Genomic DNA, 17,870 nt, shown 5'->3' with positions numbered 1-17,870 from the left:
ACTTCTCTGCCAAGTACCCCGAGCACCCTGAGCCGAGCCAGAGCCGCAGGCCAGCAGAGACAAGAGGCGGCCATGGCTACTGGCTTCACATGGGGGCTCCCCGGGCTCAGCCCCAGATGCTATATTACAGGCCAGGCTCAGACCCTCACTCTGTTTCATCCCCTTTCTGGGAGTGGGAGGGGTAGGCACGTTCAGAGGGAAGAGAACAGAGTCCAAAGAGATGCCTTAGGACTCTTCCCTCTGCCCATCTGGGGTCCTTGGTTACAGAGATGGGGAGGAAAAAAACCCGCGTGAGTCAACAGGTACTTGATGAAAACGTCGACAGTGGTCTTGGACAACCTTCTGTGATCGCCCTTCACTGAACTATAGAAATCGTAGTCCGGATTTCCTGGGACTTGCCTGGCAACTTCTTGAGATGGCAGGCTTCTAGCTGGTTCCCCTGATCCGTTCTGATGTGCAGGTGATGTGTGGTGGGAACTCACTCAGTTGCCTCTGAGCCTGTAACAGGACATCTGCTGGCACTGGGTGGGTCTAAGTACAGCTGCCGCCAGGCCTCAAACTATAAGAGCAATTACGGGACCACACTGCACATTCACCTAATCCAGTAAGGAGCGAGTGCAAAATGTTATCAAAAATCTGTAAGGGGCCATAAAAAAGAGTCTCGTTTTTTCTATTTAGTGGTTGGTGGTTTTTAAATAGGAAGTGCCACCCCTGCAGACTAGGGGAGTCACCCAGTATGCCAGGCTAGTGACCGTGTATCCTGGGGACGCAGATATAGCCAGTCTGCCTATGTACGTAAAGACATGCTCAGTCTCTGAGCAGATGTCAGAGCCTTAGGTCCTTGCTGCTCCCAAAGGAGCACAGGTAAATTCCTTGCAGCAAAAAGGGTTCATATTCCATCCACACTTCCCCAAGACTTCTTCTTCCCTTACATCTTGCTGGTGATTGGAGGAATCCCTCATCTGTGCCACTGTCAGGTGACAACATGCAGAGAACAGCGACACACCAGGCTGAGGTGTGGTTGAGCGTTCCAGGTGAGGGGAGGGCACTCTGGCCTGACAGCCCCCGAAACCTCCCCCATGGCTCTAGTCCCACTCTGACGGGCTTCGACGGGGGCGCTTTCCTGGGCAGTAGGCTCGGTCCTTCTGGGAGGCAACGGGCCCGCGTTTCTCTTAGGTCTTCTCAATGCCCCCATCCCAGAAAACACCCCTGCCCCACAGATTTCATAAGCAGGGATTGAGGAAGAGAGACAAAACGAGACAGACAATTATCACATGATGAGCACCAGAATACTCCTCTGAACATACCAAGAAGGCGTTCATGGACTCATAGGAAGGAGGACAGGGAGGAAAGGACTGGGAGAGGTGGGGGCGGGGGGAGGCATTGGTGCGAATAGCACTGAATGACAACCAATATAGCCAGCTTGCGACTGTACCACCAGTGTTACTGCTACAATCGGAGGCAACATCAATGCCAATAAATGGGTTAAATGTAAAACAGCCCAAGAATAAGCCACCAACTGCTTCGCAGCAACCCCACCAACAATGCATAATCAGCAGAGTGGGCAGTGAGTCAACGTGAGCTCCTATTTCAATAGCAGCAGGAGGAGAGACTTCTGGAAATCACTGGAAATCCAGCAGTCAGGTTGGCTGGGACAGGCTTTTGGAGGGATGGCGGCCACGATGGCCGCTCCACCTGCAAGCTGTCAGCAGCAGTGGTACGTGCTAGTCAGGGCTCCTGATTTCAACTGGTTTCGATATGAAAAGGCTATAAGGACTCTTCCCCCACCAAATTTTTTACACCGAATGAAATTTACACAAAAGGCGCAAGGCTGCCTTTCACAGCCCGAGGCCACCTTGGCACTAGTGAAACATGAAGGGGTTGGGAGAGGAAGACAGAAGAGGGGGGATGGCCCACGGGAATGAGGAAGAGAGAAAGAAAAGGAAGCGAGGAAGTCCACAGCAGAGGTTTCATTGCAGTGCAAAATACTGTTGGTAAGGGGAAAAAAAAATTGTTCCAGAAAGTTCCCGAAGGATTAAAGACTAGCTTATGCATCATGCCAATGAAGCAGGTGAGCACTTCCCTCTTTAAACTAGACCAAGACGATAAAAACAGAGAGACAAAATGGTGGAAGCCTCTTCTATCTTCCTCTGCTTCACCCCATGCCAAAGGTAGGCTTTTGAAAGCTCCAGGAAATGATACAAATACTCCAAATGAAATCAGGTGAGCAAAAGGCTTACAGTTGGGGTTCTTTGCAAGAAACCCAGTGTCTGGCTTCGTTTTCAAAGAAGCCCGTTCAGGATCCTTAACGGTCTCAGTCTTCGCCCAGTGGAAACTGGATAAAACGAGGAGGAAGTCCTTGGGGCCTGACTCCCAGGAACGAAAAATTTATTGTGCTGGTCCTGAAAACCAGCCAGCCTGTCTCTCAGGTTCCTCAAAGCCAGGCAGGTGGCATTTTATTCTTGGGCCTTTGGGCAGACAGGATTAGTCAAGGAGAGCATTTGCACAGCGCACAGTACCGGGAAGTCGTTAATTGCTTGTATGGACCAACGTCGCCGGGCAGAGCGAGGAGACATCTGTGCGTGAAAACGTTACACCCAGGAGGAGGGAAGAAAAACACCAAGAAAATTAAAAGGGAAAAATATAGAATAAAATGAAAGCTTCCCACACATCTGATGGATTAAAAGGTACCACAATACACTGCAAAACTGGGTTTGTATGACTACCCATCCGAACTTAAACACAGCAGTATCTCAACGCCCTCACCGCCCTCCCGACCCATCGCACTCTGAACCCAGCTTCAGTGTCCTCGTTCTTCAGCTCAAAATGCATTTCAAGATATAAGGAGGCTGAGCTCAAGCTTGGGATTCTCTAGGGAGGATGCCAGGGCAAGTCGAGAGATGGGTGGAGGGTCTCCCCTTTCCATCAAGAGCATACGTATGTGTGAAAAGATTCTCATTCCTAAAAAGGTAGAAACTGTTTCTGGTGTGTGGTTTGGGGGGCACAGGGGAAACTGGGAGCCTTGACCTCAGGGCCACAGGTCTATTTTCGGAGTGATGGGTGAGCAAGCACACACGGGAAATGGAGAGAAAGAGGGAGCAAGGCTGAAGAGCTGCCCTCCCGAGGGCGCTCACTAATGGCATGAGTGCGAAACTGGGGCGGAAAAGCACTGCCGATGGAAATCAGAAATTATTCTATTAACTTCAAGACCGCCTCAGTTATTTACATTAGCTCTATTTTAGCGACATAAACTGAAGCATGGGTGGAGGTTGCAGAATTTTAGAAATGTTTATAGGCCAAGGCCTAATGTTTATCACAAGTTCTGGGTCCTCTGATTTGCCCTAAGACTAAACAATATTTCATCAACTATTAATAGTTGGTCCAGTTACCAGATGAATGTTAGCATCTCTCTGGGCTTTCTAACTTCCTGTGAAATTTGACAGTTGGCTTTGGTTGTTGATTTTTTTTTAGGTCTCTCCCATTTTTTTAATATTTAGGAATGAATCTTGGAATTCCATCCAGAGAACATTTGGGTGAATATAATAATATGACCTAAGTAGGGCAGGTTAAAAACACATAAAAACAAGAGAAACAAACAGTAAAATCCCCAGTGGGTCCATAAAGCTTCTTATAATCTCCAAAACACTCTATAATTACTTCATGCTTTACTTTACATGCTATACTTTAATGCAGTTATATTCTTTTTCCTTTACTCTTACTCATTTAATGATCTCAAGGGTAGAGATCTGAAAGAGAATAAAGATATGTAGGGGGAAAACGGGGGCTGAAAATAAAGACTTAAGCACAAAGAAATGTAGTAATCTAGAATCATTTTGAGAACAAAAGTAATGAAAGTGGTATTATTTGACATGTCAAACTAGATACCTGAGGATAAAAAAATACTCCTCGAGGGATAAAACTATATCGACCTCTAAAAGGAAGGAAGATCGTCTCTGTAAGATATCACGGCCATACTTCATTTCCCTCACTCCCCCAGTCCCCGCCTTTGGCCCCATGTAATGGGACGGACATGAACAAGGCTCAAGGAGAGATGAATTTAATTTCAGATTCATCACAAAATGACTCACTCGTTTAACTGCTTATGAGGTTGAACCACATGAAACTTTCTGAGGTTAAAAACAGTCAAGTATCAGTAATTTCATAGGATTTCACCGAATTACTATATGTTACCCACTGAGATGTGCTTCCCTCCCCCAGAGCTTCTAGGGTTCTTACGATGTTCTATTTCTTTGCCCTTGTGACTGTTAATTCACTGAATTATATGCTTATGATCTGTGAACTTTTCTGTATGTATATCACACAGAAATACAAACGTTTCATATAAAATTACCATTAGTGACTACCCGTATTTTATATGGTCAGTCTCTGAAATACAACGTCAAGATCACTTACTATACTAGGTCATCCTAAGGGACTATCATAGCCTGTGGAGAAGCTATATACTGGGAGTCATCCCAAAGTGAAGTATCACAGTCTTTCCCCTCCTCCCCAACAGATCCTGTCTGGTAAAAGGTAACTATCTATGTGCTTTTGGTCCCTCTTTATAATTATGGTGTTTATGGCAGACCATGAAAAACATGAATATAAGGCTATACAAATGTTTTGGCATTAGGAGAGGTCCCACCATGGAACGGGAGTTATTTTGACTAAGGCGTGGCCTTTCTGCACTGTCAGAGTCAAAATGCTAGTCTACCTCTTTTCCCAATCCAAACCCAAGCACGAGTAACACATGACATGACTCAGAGGAGGATTCAGACCTAGCTCTTGGCTAAAAGACCTCCTCAGCCTGGCCTTGATGCTGAAGAAAATTCCCCCATTTACCCAACCATGAGTTTGTTTTGACTGTTAGTCAATAAAATGCCTGCTAGCTTGCTTAGAGGGAAGAAAACCTAAGAATTTTTAATGTAAAGGACTTGGGAAGATATAGGTGTTCCAGTAAGGTCAGGGACAGCCAGAGGGGCACAATTCCACCAGAGAGGTGAAGGGGCCTACAGAACGGCAATAATCACTGTCTCCATTCAACAGAGTGGTCTTGTCCAAGGTTGGTCCACCTCAATCAGCTCCTGCTGTCCATTTCAGTCGCATACAAACTCTAAGACTCGACAAGTCAGAGGTGGCCACCTACCAGTGTGGACCAAGGCCAGACAATACATTGCAATCAAAGTGCAGGCACCTCTGACACTAGCTGGAAATTGGGTTTTTATTTAAAATAACTCAACTTTTTAAAAAACACATTCCATCTATAGTCAATCCATCATTTCCCAATTAGTTGGGGACAGAAACAAAGAATTCCTAAGGACTGAGCTGGTTAATAACTCAGCGGTAGCTCTGTTTAAAACATCATTGTCAGTTAAAAGCCAGTTTAAACCAGCCTCTCAGTCTGACAACACAGAGAGAGTTCTTAGCATTCCTACGCTCTGCCAACCTTCTCTACATTATCGTCACCAAAGGCTTCTGACAGCTAAATAGCTACATTAGGGATGACGAGTTCTTGAAGAACCCAGGAACACAAGGATGGGCTCAGGGGATTTTCATATAAACTTATCCGTTCAGATGGGCACTCTGGTGCAGACAGTAAAACCATAAGACCCCTCACAGATCAACTTTAAAACTTCTCACCGCTGTGACGTTCTAAATATCTTGAGATCGCAAGCCTTCAGAAGCTTCCCTTAATTTGCGGACAAACATAAGAACACTAAGGAAGATCTGCAGGTTAATAATTCTACTTGAGGGCGCCTGGGTGGCTCAGTGGGTTAAGCCGCTGCCTTCGGCTCAGGTCATGATCCCAGGGTCCTGGGATCGAGTCCTACATCGGGTTCTCTGCTCAGCAGGGAGCCTGCTTCCCTCTCTCTCTCTCTCTGCCTGCCTCTCTGTCTACTTGTAATCTCTGTCTGTCAAATAAACAAATAAAATCTTTTAAAAAAATAATAATAATAATTCTACTTGAAACAATGGGAATCACCTTAACAAATGGGGTAACGGGATAGGGTTAGATGGGGAGTGAAGAATATGGATTATAACAGAACCAACTCACCCCTCCACACACAATTCACAATAGTTAAAATCAACTGTAAGGAACAAAGCAAAGGTCCTTCTTGAACAAACCAATTTTGGAAGTTGAAGACTAAGGTGGATTACTAACTTTGCTGTGCATAGCAGGTAGGGAGACAAAAAACAAGAATCCAGTCGGAATTAGAATCATAGACCATGGCCTGCTGCTTACCCGCTCCTTGTAGTAGAAGGAGCTGATGGAGACCTGCTCCTTCTCACTGCGAGTGGGGCTCCCACTGTATAAACGAAGGTTCCCAGGGGCTTCTGTGCGGATCTTCATGGGCGCAATCAAGCCAGTATGATAAGCAGACAAGGCTGACAGAGACCTGTGGTTGAAAATGCAGAATTATCCATACTGGCTACAGTCTTCCCATATTTCCAAGTAGTGTTGCTCTTAAGCACATGATGAAACCAAGAGAAAAGATGGGTAAAATGGGGAAAAAAAAAAAAGAAAAAGACCAAAATGAACTTATAAAACAAAACAAAACAAAAACGCTTTGTCTGTTAAAACAGAGAATACTTCCAATTGTATACATAGACAATTCAAGAAAATTAGCAAATTAGTAGAGCAAATAAGTGAATTTAAATAGGAGGCCAATCTATAAAAATCTACTTATTTCTATACATTAGAAACAAACATTTGGAAATAAACATTAAAAATTTTTCATTTACAATAGCATCAAATACCTAGAAACAAATTTAATTTAAAAATGTGCATTGAAAATATAAAATATTGCTGAGAAATTAAAGAAAACCCAAACCAATAGAGACATATATGATGTTAGTGGATTGGAAGTTTCCATTATTATTGTTAAGGTGTCCATTTTCTCCAAATTGATCTACAGAGTCAACACATTTCCAATTAAAATATGAATAGGCTTTTTTCTGTAGAAACCAATAAGCCATTTCATATTTTTATAAGACTACAAAAGACTTGGAGTAAGCAAGCAATCCTGAAGAAACAAGTTGGAGGACACACCTTTGCAAACACGAAGACTTACTGTATAAAAACTACATTAAGAGTATAATGTTAGGGGTGCCTGGGTGGCTCAGTGGGTTAAGCCTATGCCTTCGGCTCAGGTCATGATCCCGAGGTCCTGGGATCGAGCCCCGCATCGGGCTCTCTGCTCAGCAGGGAGCCTGCTTTCCTCTCTCTCTCTGCCTGACTCTCTGCCTACTTGTGATCTCGGTCAAATAAATAAATAAAATCTTTAAAAAAAAAAAAAAAAAAAAGAGAGAGAGAGTATTAATGTTAGGGGCACCTGGGCGGCTCAGTCATCAAGCGTCTGCCTTCAGCTCAGGTAATGATCCCAGGGTCCTGGGATCAAGCCCTTCATCAAGCTCCTTGTTTGGCGGGAAGCCTGCTTTCCCTCTCCCACTCCCCCTGCTTGTGTTCATGTTCTTGCTGTGTCTCTCTCTCTCTGTCAAATAAATAAATTAAATCTTTTAAAAAAAACTTTTTTTTAAAGTATAGTGTTAGATAGCATCCAACAGTACATTGAAAAGATTATTCACCACAACCAAGTGGAATTTATTCATGGGAGGCAAAGTTGGTTCAACACTCCCAAATCAACCAATGTTAATCAATGCATTAATAAAAGAAAGGACAAGAACCATATGATCCTCTCAGTAGATGCAGAAAAAGCATTTGACAAAGTACAGCATTCTTTCTTGATTAAAACCCTTCCCAGAGTAAGGACAGAGGGTACATACCTCAGTATCATAAAAGCCATCTATGAAAAAACCACAGCAAGTATCATTCTCAATGGTAAAAAGCTAAGAGCTTTCCCCTAAGGTCAGAACATGGCAGGGATGTCCACTCTCACCACTGCTATTCAACATAGTACTAGAAGTCCTAGCCTCAGCAATCAGACAACAAAAAGAAATAAAAGGCATCTGAATCAGCAAAGAAGTCAAACTCTTACTCTTTGCAGATGATATGATACTTTATGTGGAAAACCCAAGACTCCACCCCAAAACTGCTAGAACTCATACAGTTATTCAGCAAAGTGGCAGGATATGAAATCGATGCACAGACACCAGTTGCATTTCTATACACCAACAATGAGACAGAAGAAGGAAAAATTAAGGAGTCGATCCCATTTACAACTGCACCAAATATTTTAAGATACCTAGGAATAAACCTAACCGAAGGGGCAAAGGACCTGTACTCAGAAAACTATAAAGTACTTAGGAAAGAAATTGAGGAAGATACAAAGAAATGGGAAAATGTTCCCATACTTGTGGATTAGAAGCATAAATATTGTTAAAATGTCCATCCTACCTAGAGCAATCTACACATTCAAAGCTATCCCTATCAAAATACTATCAACTTTTTTCACAGAGCAGGAACAAACCATCCTAAAATTTGTATGAAACCAGGAAAGACCCCAAATAGCCAGAGCAATGTTGAAAAAAAAAAACAAAACTGGTGGCATCACAATGCCAGACCCCAAGATCTATTTCAAAGCTGTAATCGAAAGAGTACGGTACTGGCACAAAAACATAGGTCAATGGAACAGAAGAGAGAGACCAGAAATGGACCTTCAACTCTATGGTCAACTCATCTTCAACAAAGCAGGAAAGAATGTCCAATGAAAAAAGTCTCTTCAACAAAAGGTGTTGGGAAAATTGGAGAGCCTCATACAGAAGAATGAAACTGGACCATTTCCTTATACCACACACACAATAGACTAAAAATGGATGAAAGGCCTCAATGTGAGATAGGAATCCTTCTCAAACCCTTGAGAAGAACACAGGCAGCAACCTCTTCGACCTCAGCTGCAGCAACTTCTTCCTAGACACACCGCCAAAGGCAAGGGAAGCAAAGGCAAAAATGGAATATTGAGGCTTCATCAAGATAAAAAGCTTTCGCACAGCAAAGAAAACTGTCAACAAGACCAAAAGACAAGAGACAGAATGGGAGAAGATACTTGCAAATGACATATCAGATAAAGGGCTAGTATCCAAAATCTATAAAGAATTTGTCAAACTCAACACCCAAAACACCTTGATTTAATCCAGTCAAGAAATGGGCAGGAGACATGAACAGAACATTATGCAAAGAAGACATACAAATGGCCAACAGACACATGCAAAAGGGCTCAACGTCACTCAGCATGAGGGAAATACAAATCAAAACCACAATGAGATACTACCTCACACGAGTCAGAATGGCTAAAATTAACTGTTCAGGAAACAACAAATGTTGGCAAGGATGCAGAGAAAGGGGAACCCTCCTACACTGTTGGTGGGAATGCTAGCTGGTACAGCCACTCTGGAAAACAGTATGGAGGTTCCTTGAAAAGTTGAAAATAGAGCTACCCTAGGACCCAGCAATTGCACTACTGGGAATTTACCTGAAAGATACAAATGTAGGGATATGAAAGGGGCACCTGCACCACAATGTTTACAATAGCAATGTCCACAACAGTCAAACTATGGAAAGAGCCCAGATGTCCATCAACAGATGAATGGATAAAGAAGATTGTATATACACAATGGAATATTATGCAGCCATCACTAAAATGAAATCTTGCCATTTGCAACAACGTGGATGAACTAGAGAGTATTATGCTAAGCGAAGTAACTCAATCAGGGAAAGAAAATTATATGATCTCACTGATGGAATCTGAGAAACAAGGCAGAGGATCACAGGGGAAGAGAGGAAAAAAATGAAACAAGAAGAAATGAGAGAGGGACACAAACCTATATTAAGAGACTCCTAAACTCAGGATGCCTGGGTGGCTTAGTTGGCTGGGCATCTGCTTTCAGCTCAGGTCACAATCCAGAGACCTGGGATCAAGTCCTGCATCAGGCTCCCTGCTCGGTGGGAAGCCTGCTTCTCCCTCTGCCTGCTCGACCTGCCTTCCTCCTGCTTGTGCTTTCTCTCTCTCTCTCTCTCTGTGACAAATAAATAAAAATCTTTATGAAAAAAAGAAGAGAGAGAGAGAGACTCCTAATCTCAGGAAACAAACTGAGGGTTACTGGAGTGGAGGGCGATGGGAGGGATCGGGTAGCCGGCAGATGGACACTGGGGAGGGTATGTGCTATGGTGAGCGCTGGGAATTGTGTAAGACTGATGAATCACAGACCTGTACTCCTGAAACAAATAATACATTATATGTTAATTTAAAAAAGGGGGGGACAGTGTTGGCATACAGAAAAACCTATAGATCAAAGGGGGAAAAATAACAAACTCCAGAAACAGATCCACAAACAGGGTCAACTGATTTTCAACAATGATATCAAATGCAATTTTATTTAAAAGATTTTATGGACTTATTTGAGAGAGAGAAAGTACAAGTGAGGGAAAGGGCAAAAGGGGAGGGAAAAGCAGATTCCCCACCAAGCAGGGAGCTCAACACAGGGCTTAATCCTGGGACCCCAGGATCGTAACCTGAACAAAAGGCGGAGGCTTAAGCAACTGAGCCACCAGGCATCCTAATGCAATTTTTTTTTTAATCAATGCAAATTCAATAAGAAAATTCCATTTTTTTCCTTAAATGGTGCTGGAATAATTATATATCTCAATTGAAAAAAGTGAACTTTGGCCCCTACTCACATCATAGACAAAAATTAATTTGAGATAGACTATAGCCTTTAAATAAGGGATCTAAAACTATAAATTTTTAAAAGAAATTGGAAGAATATTTTTGTGACCTTGGGTAGGCTAAGTTTTTTTTTCTAGAACACAAAGGCACTAATCATAGAATTTTTTAGGTGACAGACAGGACTTCATCAAAACTAAAAACTTCTCGGGGCACCTGGGTGGCTCAGTGGGTTAAGCCGCTGCCTTCAGCTCAGGTCATGATCTCAGGGCCCTGGGATCGAGTCCCACATCGGGCTCTCTGCTCAGCAGGGAGCCTGCTTCCTCCTTCTCTCTGCCTGCCTCTCTGCCTACTTGTGATCTCTCTCTGTCAAATAAATAAATAAAATCTTTAAAAAAAAAAAAAAAAGTATTACCACAATAGGGCACCTGGGTGGCTCAGTGGGTTAAGCCTCTGCCTTCAGCTCAGATAATGGTCTCAGGGTCCTGGGATCGATCCTGCATTGAGCTCTCTACTCAGCACGTAGCCTGCTTCCCTGTCTCTCTCTGCCTGCCTCTCTGCCTACTTGAGAATTCTCTGTCAAATAAATAATTCTTTAAAAAAAAATTAACACAAATAAGTAATAAGAAAAATAGACCTAAAGAAATGGGCAAAATACTTGAACAGGCATATCACAAAAGAAACCCAAATGTTCAATGAGCACACAAAAGCTGCGCAACATCACTAGCCATCACCTTGATGAGATACCGCGCACCTACCACAATGGCTAAAGTTGAAAAGACTGAAAACACCAAATTTTTGAGAGAATGTAGAGCAACCATGTGGTAATTTTTATTTTATCAGGCCCCAAACTGGAAATAACCCAGATATCCCTCAAGAAGAGAATGATAAATAAAATGCATTATTTCATACAATGGAACCACTAACATATATAGCTATATGGATCCATTTCAAAAACATTAAGTTGGGGGCACCTGGGTGTCTCAGTTGGTTAAGCAGCTGCCTTCAGCTCAGTCACTTTGATCTCAGAGTCCTAGGACTGAGCCCCACATCAGGGCTCCCTGCTCAGCGGGGAGTCTGCTCCTCCCTCTCCCTCTCCAATTGCCCCCGCCCCCCACTCATTCTCTCTCTCTCAAATAAATACATAAAATCTTTAAGAAATTTTAAAAAAACAGGGATGCCTGGGTGGCTCAGTCGGTTGGGTGGCTGCCTTTGGCTCAGGTCACAATCCTGGCATTCTGGGATTGAGTCCCGAATCGGGCTCCTTGCTTCGCAGGGAATCTGTTTCTCCCTCTGCCTCTGCCTGCCACTCTGCCTGCCTGTGCTCTCTCTATCTCTCTGACAAATAAATAAATTAAAAATCTTTAAAAAAATTTTTTTTTTAAAAACAAAAACAGTAAGTTGAACAAAATAGGTGAGATAAAAAATAGCACATGCTGCATGACATTCTGCTTAGATGAAGTTCAAGCACAGGCAAAACTAGAACTACAGTGATGGACGTCACAAGACAGGTTTCCTCTGCGTGGAAGGACAGGGGAAACTTGGCTCTGTATCCTGGTCTGGGTGCTGGTCATCAAGGCATGCAATTCCCATTCGTGTACTGTAAATTAGACCTCAGTAAAATGCTGTTCCAAAGTCCAGATACTCATCTTCTGGTTTCCCTTTGAGAGTAGGTGGCTGATTTTTAGTACAATGTTTAAAATAAGAAACCCAAAGCAATTACAGGGTCTCTGACATGTAACTCCTCAGTCCTGTCCACCAAGGTCTCGTCTGCCTGGGTTACTGCAGAGAATGGCAGACTCTCAGGAAAGCAGGAGGTGAATCTTCTCTCTTTCCTATAAATATGCTGATTCTATTCCAACCAGCACACCCAGATGTTTGCACCGGGAGGGCTTCCGTGTTATCCTGGTTGCTACACTGCAGAACCAGAAGTCTACATATGCAACTGGTAATATTTAAGCTTAAAAAACCAGTGGTAGGGGCGCCTGGGTGGCTAGGTGGGTTAAAGCCTCTGCCTTCGGCTTGGGTCATAGTCCCGGGATCCTGGGATCGGGCCCGCATCGGGCTCTCTGCTCAGCGGGGAGCCTGCTTCCTCCTCTCTCTCTGCCTGCCTCTCTGCCTACTTGTAATCTCTGTCTGTCAGATAGATAAATAAAATCTCTTAAAAAATAAAAAAATAAAAACCAAAAAAATAATAAAATAAAATAAAAAACTAGTGGTATGGGCAGGGGGGCTGCGCGTGTGTGGAGACAAGGGTATATACCCAAACTTCCCACTCAATTTTGCTACACATTTAAAACTGTTCTAAAACATAAAGTTGATTAATGAAGAAAAAACACCCTTTACAATATGCCCCAGCAATTCCTCTCCTAGATATGTACCTGAGAAAAATGAAAATCTAGGCCCTCACAAAAATTTGCATACAAATGCTCCTAGCAGCATCATTCATAATCACGAGGACGTGGAAATAACCCAAATGGCTATCGACTGATGAATAAAGAAAGAAAAGGTGGCATATATGTATGATAGAATATTATATGGCAATAAAAAGAAAGGAGGTTCTGATACGTGCTACATGTATGAGCCCTGAAAACAAAACACCAAGTGAAAGAAGCCTGTCACAAAGGGCCACGTAACTATATGATTCTATTTATATAAAATGCCCAGAATAGGCAAATTTACGTGCAGCCATCACTAGAGTCAATTTTACAACATTTTTAATGACCCCTAAAGGAAGCTGTATCCCCCAACCTGGCAACACTCCCAGGTACCCTAGAGGCAGGGTTGGGCAAACACTATCTACCTTCTGTCTCTGTGAATATACAACAATTATTTTAAATGGGTCAGCTATATCCTGTGTGAATTATATCTCAATAAAACAGTATAAACATAAACAAATACATGAACACATACACACACACACACACACACACACACACACCAACAACCAGTACTAATAATAGGAAACACAGAGCAACATGCCAGCCATTGTTCTAAATGCTTCTCAGGGATTTACACATTTAATCTTCCCAACAACTGAAGGAGGCAGGTGCCAGGATCATCCCCAAGTTATTGCTGAGGAAACTCAAGCCCAGTTTAGTAATTTGCCTAAGGTTACAGAGCAGCAGGGCCAACATGAGGCCCCAGGGGCTTGGCTCCAAAGTCCACATTCCCATTTGCTACTTAGATTGCATCTTAAAAAGAGACCAAAACAAATAAACCAAAAACCCACACACAGAAAAATAACGGAGACCAGACAGAAAGCATGTTGAAATGCTAACAGTGACTCGCCAAGGAAAAGGAGAGCTTTCAAATTTTAATTTAAAACTTCCATATTGTGAGTTTTTCCAACCACTTAATGTCATTTTTAAAATAATTTAACATGTTTCAGTAATGTTAGGAGTGCCATATTGGTGCTGTGGACCAGCAGATGATCTTTTTCATTACTTTTTTATTTTTATTCAATGTTCAAGTGATACTTTAGCAATAGGGGAAAAGCACATTAAAGAAGAATTTGCCTTGTGTTGACAACAGCTTTTTTTTTTTTTTAAGATTTTATTTATTCATTTGACAGACAGAGATCACAAGTAGACAGAGAGGCAGGCCGAGAGAGAGGGGAAGGGAAGCAGGCTTCCTCCTCAGCAGAGAGCCCGATGCAGGACTCGATCCCAGCACCCTGGGATCATGACCTGAGCTGAAGGCAGAGGCTTTAACCCACTAAGCCACCCAGGTGCCCTAACAACAGCTTTCATCAAACTACTTCTGATGGTTTGGTAGTAACTGGACCTCCCAAATCTTAGCTTAGTGGCAATTTCACGAACCTCATCTTTCTTGAATAAATCTTATAGTGGGTATTTACTGAAGAACTAAAAGCACCTGTCCAAAGACAAACTCAGTGCACATTCTCAGACGTCTGCCCACTTACGGCCCCGTGAACACAATGGACATCTGAATCTCTCAGGCTCACCTCGGAGTAGGTTCTGTTGGAGACACTGCTCGATGCATCGTCATTGGCCTTGTGAAATACACCAGATACCCTGACAAAGGAGACACCACATGTGCACATCAAGGTCAATTAGCTGCACGTGGGAAATCCGAAGCCGCCCTGGTCAGCCCTGACTGTAGCCATACATAACAAGGACGAGGGTCAGAATCGCTAGAATCCAGGAGGGATGGATTGTGTGTGGCATGGAAAAAATCTTCCCAGATACTTTATATCTGTATATAAACACAGGACAGGGTCCTGTCCTGTGTTGAGAATCAGGGATCTGAATAAGACTCAAGTTCATGCTCATGAGAATGCAAAAAATTAAAACTGTAATTCGGTTGAACACTCTTATGATGTGTCTGCAGAAGTTAATTTGGCATTAGACCATTTAACACTACAGCAGAGTTCCCAGGAAACAAAACCAAATGACAATTTCCTGATTTTTCTGAGATTTCTTTATAGACTACAGGACACTCTGGGCTTCTTGCTCTCAAAATCTAGAATCAGAGAACCAAAAAAAGAGACCCACCTGCTCCGCAGAACCTGGCCCCCGAGGTCCTAGGGAAGGGAATATTGGCATCCTGGTACGACCCGTAGGCAGTGGTCACCCGGGCAAACGTTGGTAAGGGTGGAGGGACGGAGTTTGGGAGTGCAAAGGGGTTGCTGGAAGTGCTGTCTTCTTGGTTCTGAAATTTAAAAATTAACAGACTAAAACCCACAAGCTGTCTTAAAGCTGACTTACAAAATACGGATACATTAGTTTGGGGAGGAAGAAACAAAACAGAAGATCAAAGCAGAGGTTGGTAGGAGAATCCCACCACAAAAGACTCCAGGCAGGAGACGAGCTGGCGCAGGCAGGGCTCCAAACAACTCTGGTTTCGTTTCACTTTTTGCAGAGAAGTGTCTTTCAGGATCTAGAAAAGGCACGAAACACAGTCAAGAATAGCAACGTTCCTTCTCCTGATTCACTTTTATTCTTCAAAGCAGTGGGAAGTCGTGAAGATGCAGGGAGACGGGAGCGTGGCTGTGTCTGAGGCTTCCAATGAAGCATCCTCCCTCCCACCTCCTCTAGAGGCTCACAGAGCAGATTCGAGAAGCTCTCTCCTTAGCCAGGGCAGGCAAGGCTTGAGTGAACACATTCTTTTTTTTTTTTTTTTTTTAAGAAAACACATTCTTGGGTGCCTGAGTGGCTCAGTGGGTTAAGCCGCTGCCTTCGGCTCAGGTCATGATCTCAGGGTCCTGGGATCGAGGCCCGCATCGGGCTCTCTGCTCAGCAGGGAGCCTGCTTCCTTCTCTCTCTCTCTCTGCCTGCCTCTCAGCCTACTTGTGATCTCTCTCTGTCAAATAAATAAATAAAATCTTTAAAAAGAAAAAAAAAAAAGAAAACACATTCTTTCCTGTGAATTCTACTCCTTTCCTCTCCTTCCAGCTGAACCCCCACCCCCTCATGAAAATCTCAGGATCCTAGAAGTAATACCCAATACAAGCCAGGGTGAACAGATTTCACTTCAGTGGAAATCACAACGTATCTTTTTTTTTTTTTTTTTGCTTCTTTAAAAACACAAATCCTAACATTTTAAAGCACATGCTATAGACATAAACTAACATACATACTGAAGACAGGCGTGTTAACTGGGCTTGTGGGTTGCACTACAGAAGTCATTACCCACGGGGGCTACACAGCATGTGAAGAGAGGTTAAGTCTGAACTGAGATGTGCCGGGGGGTCTGGGTGGCTCAGTCAGTTAAGCGTCTGGCATCAGCCCAAGTCATGATCTCGAGGTCCTGGAACTAAGCTCAGCTTCAGGCTCCCTCTGCTGCCCTCTCTGCTTGTTCTCTCTCTCTCAAATAAATAAAATCTTTAAAAAAAAAAAAAAAAGGAAAGGCCCAATGTCAGCTGCTAGGCATGCTGAATTAAGATGTGTTGTAAGTGTAAAATTCATACCAAGTGTTGAAGATTTAGTACCAAAAAAACAATGATGCAAACTCTTGCAATAATTTTTATATGGATTACATGTTGAGATGAGAATACTTTGCATATATTGGATTAACTAAAAATATTACTGAAATTAATTTACCTGCTTTCAATTTTTTCTTTTTTTAGTGTGGATACTAGAAAATTTTAAATTATGTGTAGCCTGCATTCTATTTTTATTGGATGGCACTGAATTAGACCTTTAAAGATACCTCTTAATCCTATCATTTTTATAACAATAGCAACATCTATGTTTTTTGTATGTGCAAATAAGACAATGAAATATTCAAATTCTGAATAGACAAACAAAAAAACTCATAACTCCAGAGTCATAACTCTAGAGAACAAACAGATGATTACCAGAGGGGAGGGGGGTGGGGATAACAGGTGAAACAGGTACTAGGGATTAAGGGGTGCCCTTGTGATGAGCCCTGAGTAATGTACAGAATTGCTGAGTCACTATATTGTATACCTGACACTAATCTAACACTACATGTTAATTATACTTGGATAAAAAAAAAATTTCCAAGCACAAAATGTACCTATATAACAAAATCAAAGTAGCATTTGAGAGATCCTTACACCCCTTGAAAAATTTCTTGGTCACGTATCTCCCTCCAGGAAGATGGGTCAAGTGTCTATGATAGAAACGAGGCAAAGGCTGAATAGCGTTTGGGTCATCTTGGTTTGTCAGGACATTTCAGTTACTTCACTCATGATGCTGCTCAAACTGAAAAAGGTGTACCATGCCCAGCTCGTGGGGCATTTTTTTTTTACGATTTTATTTATTTATTTGATAGAGATCACAAGTAGGCAGAGGCAGGCAGAGAGAAGAGGGGGGAAGCAGGCTCCCTGCTGAGCAGGGAGCCCGATGTGGGGCTCGATCCCAGGACCCTGGGATCATGACCTGAGCCAAAGGCAAAGGCTTTAATCCACTGAGCCACCCAGGTGCCCCTTGTGGGGCATTTTTAATAGAGATTCTGCCTTATCAGCTCTGCAGGAAAAGCAACTTTCTGAGTCCACAGGAGCAAGGACCAGATGCCAGGCTATCCTATCACCATTCAGGCACTGCCATCCCTTTAGACACTTCACCTGGAGAGCTAGCCAGCCTCACCTGAGCAGGGCACCACCTTCTTCCGTGAAATGAATTATTTTTTATTTTTTTTATTTTTTAATTTTAATGTTCTCAGAATTATTATTATTTTTTAAAGATTTATTTATTTGTCAGAGAGAGAGAGAGCACAAGCAGGGGGAGTGGTAGGCAGAAGGAGAAGTGGTAGGAAAAG

General features: G+C 42.9%; 1 protein-coding gene across 2 annotated transcripts in view; it reads right to left on the bottom strand.

Moving 5' to 3' along the window:
• WDR59 (WD repeat domain 59) overlaps positions 1-17,870 on the bottom strand; it is a 102,000-nt gene that overhangs the window by 31,897 nt on the left and 52,233 nt on the right. Inside the window, exons 15-19 of one of the 2 annotated variants that reach the window (XM_059150845.1) lie at positions 15,429-15,524; positions 15,140-15,296; positions 14,590-14,659; positions 6,245-6,398; positions 2,520-2,576 (exon numbers count right to left, since the gene is read on the bottom strand). In XM_059150845.1, the coding sequence (XP_059006828.1) occupies positions 2,520-2,576; positions 6,245-6,398; positions 14,590-14,659; positions 15,140-15,296; positions 15,429-15,524 (534 nt within the window). The remainder of the gene's footprint in view (positions 1-2,519; positions 2,577-6,244; positions 6,399-14,589; positions 14,660-15,139; positions 15,297-15,428; positions 15,525-17,870) is intronic. The other variant, XM_059150846.1, reaches the window with a different exon arrangement.

The sequence above is a fragment of the Mustela lutreola genome, chromosome 16 (genome assembly GCF_030435805.1).
Source record: "Mustela lutreola isolate mMusLut2 chromosome 16, mMusLut2.pri, whole genome shotgun sequence".
Classification (NCBI taxonomy): Eukaryota; Metazoa; Chordata; class Mammalia; order Carnivora; family Mustelidae; genus Mustela; species Mustela lutreola.
This window is presented reverse-complemented; position numbering and strand designations above follow the sequence as displayed.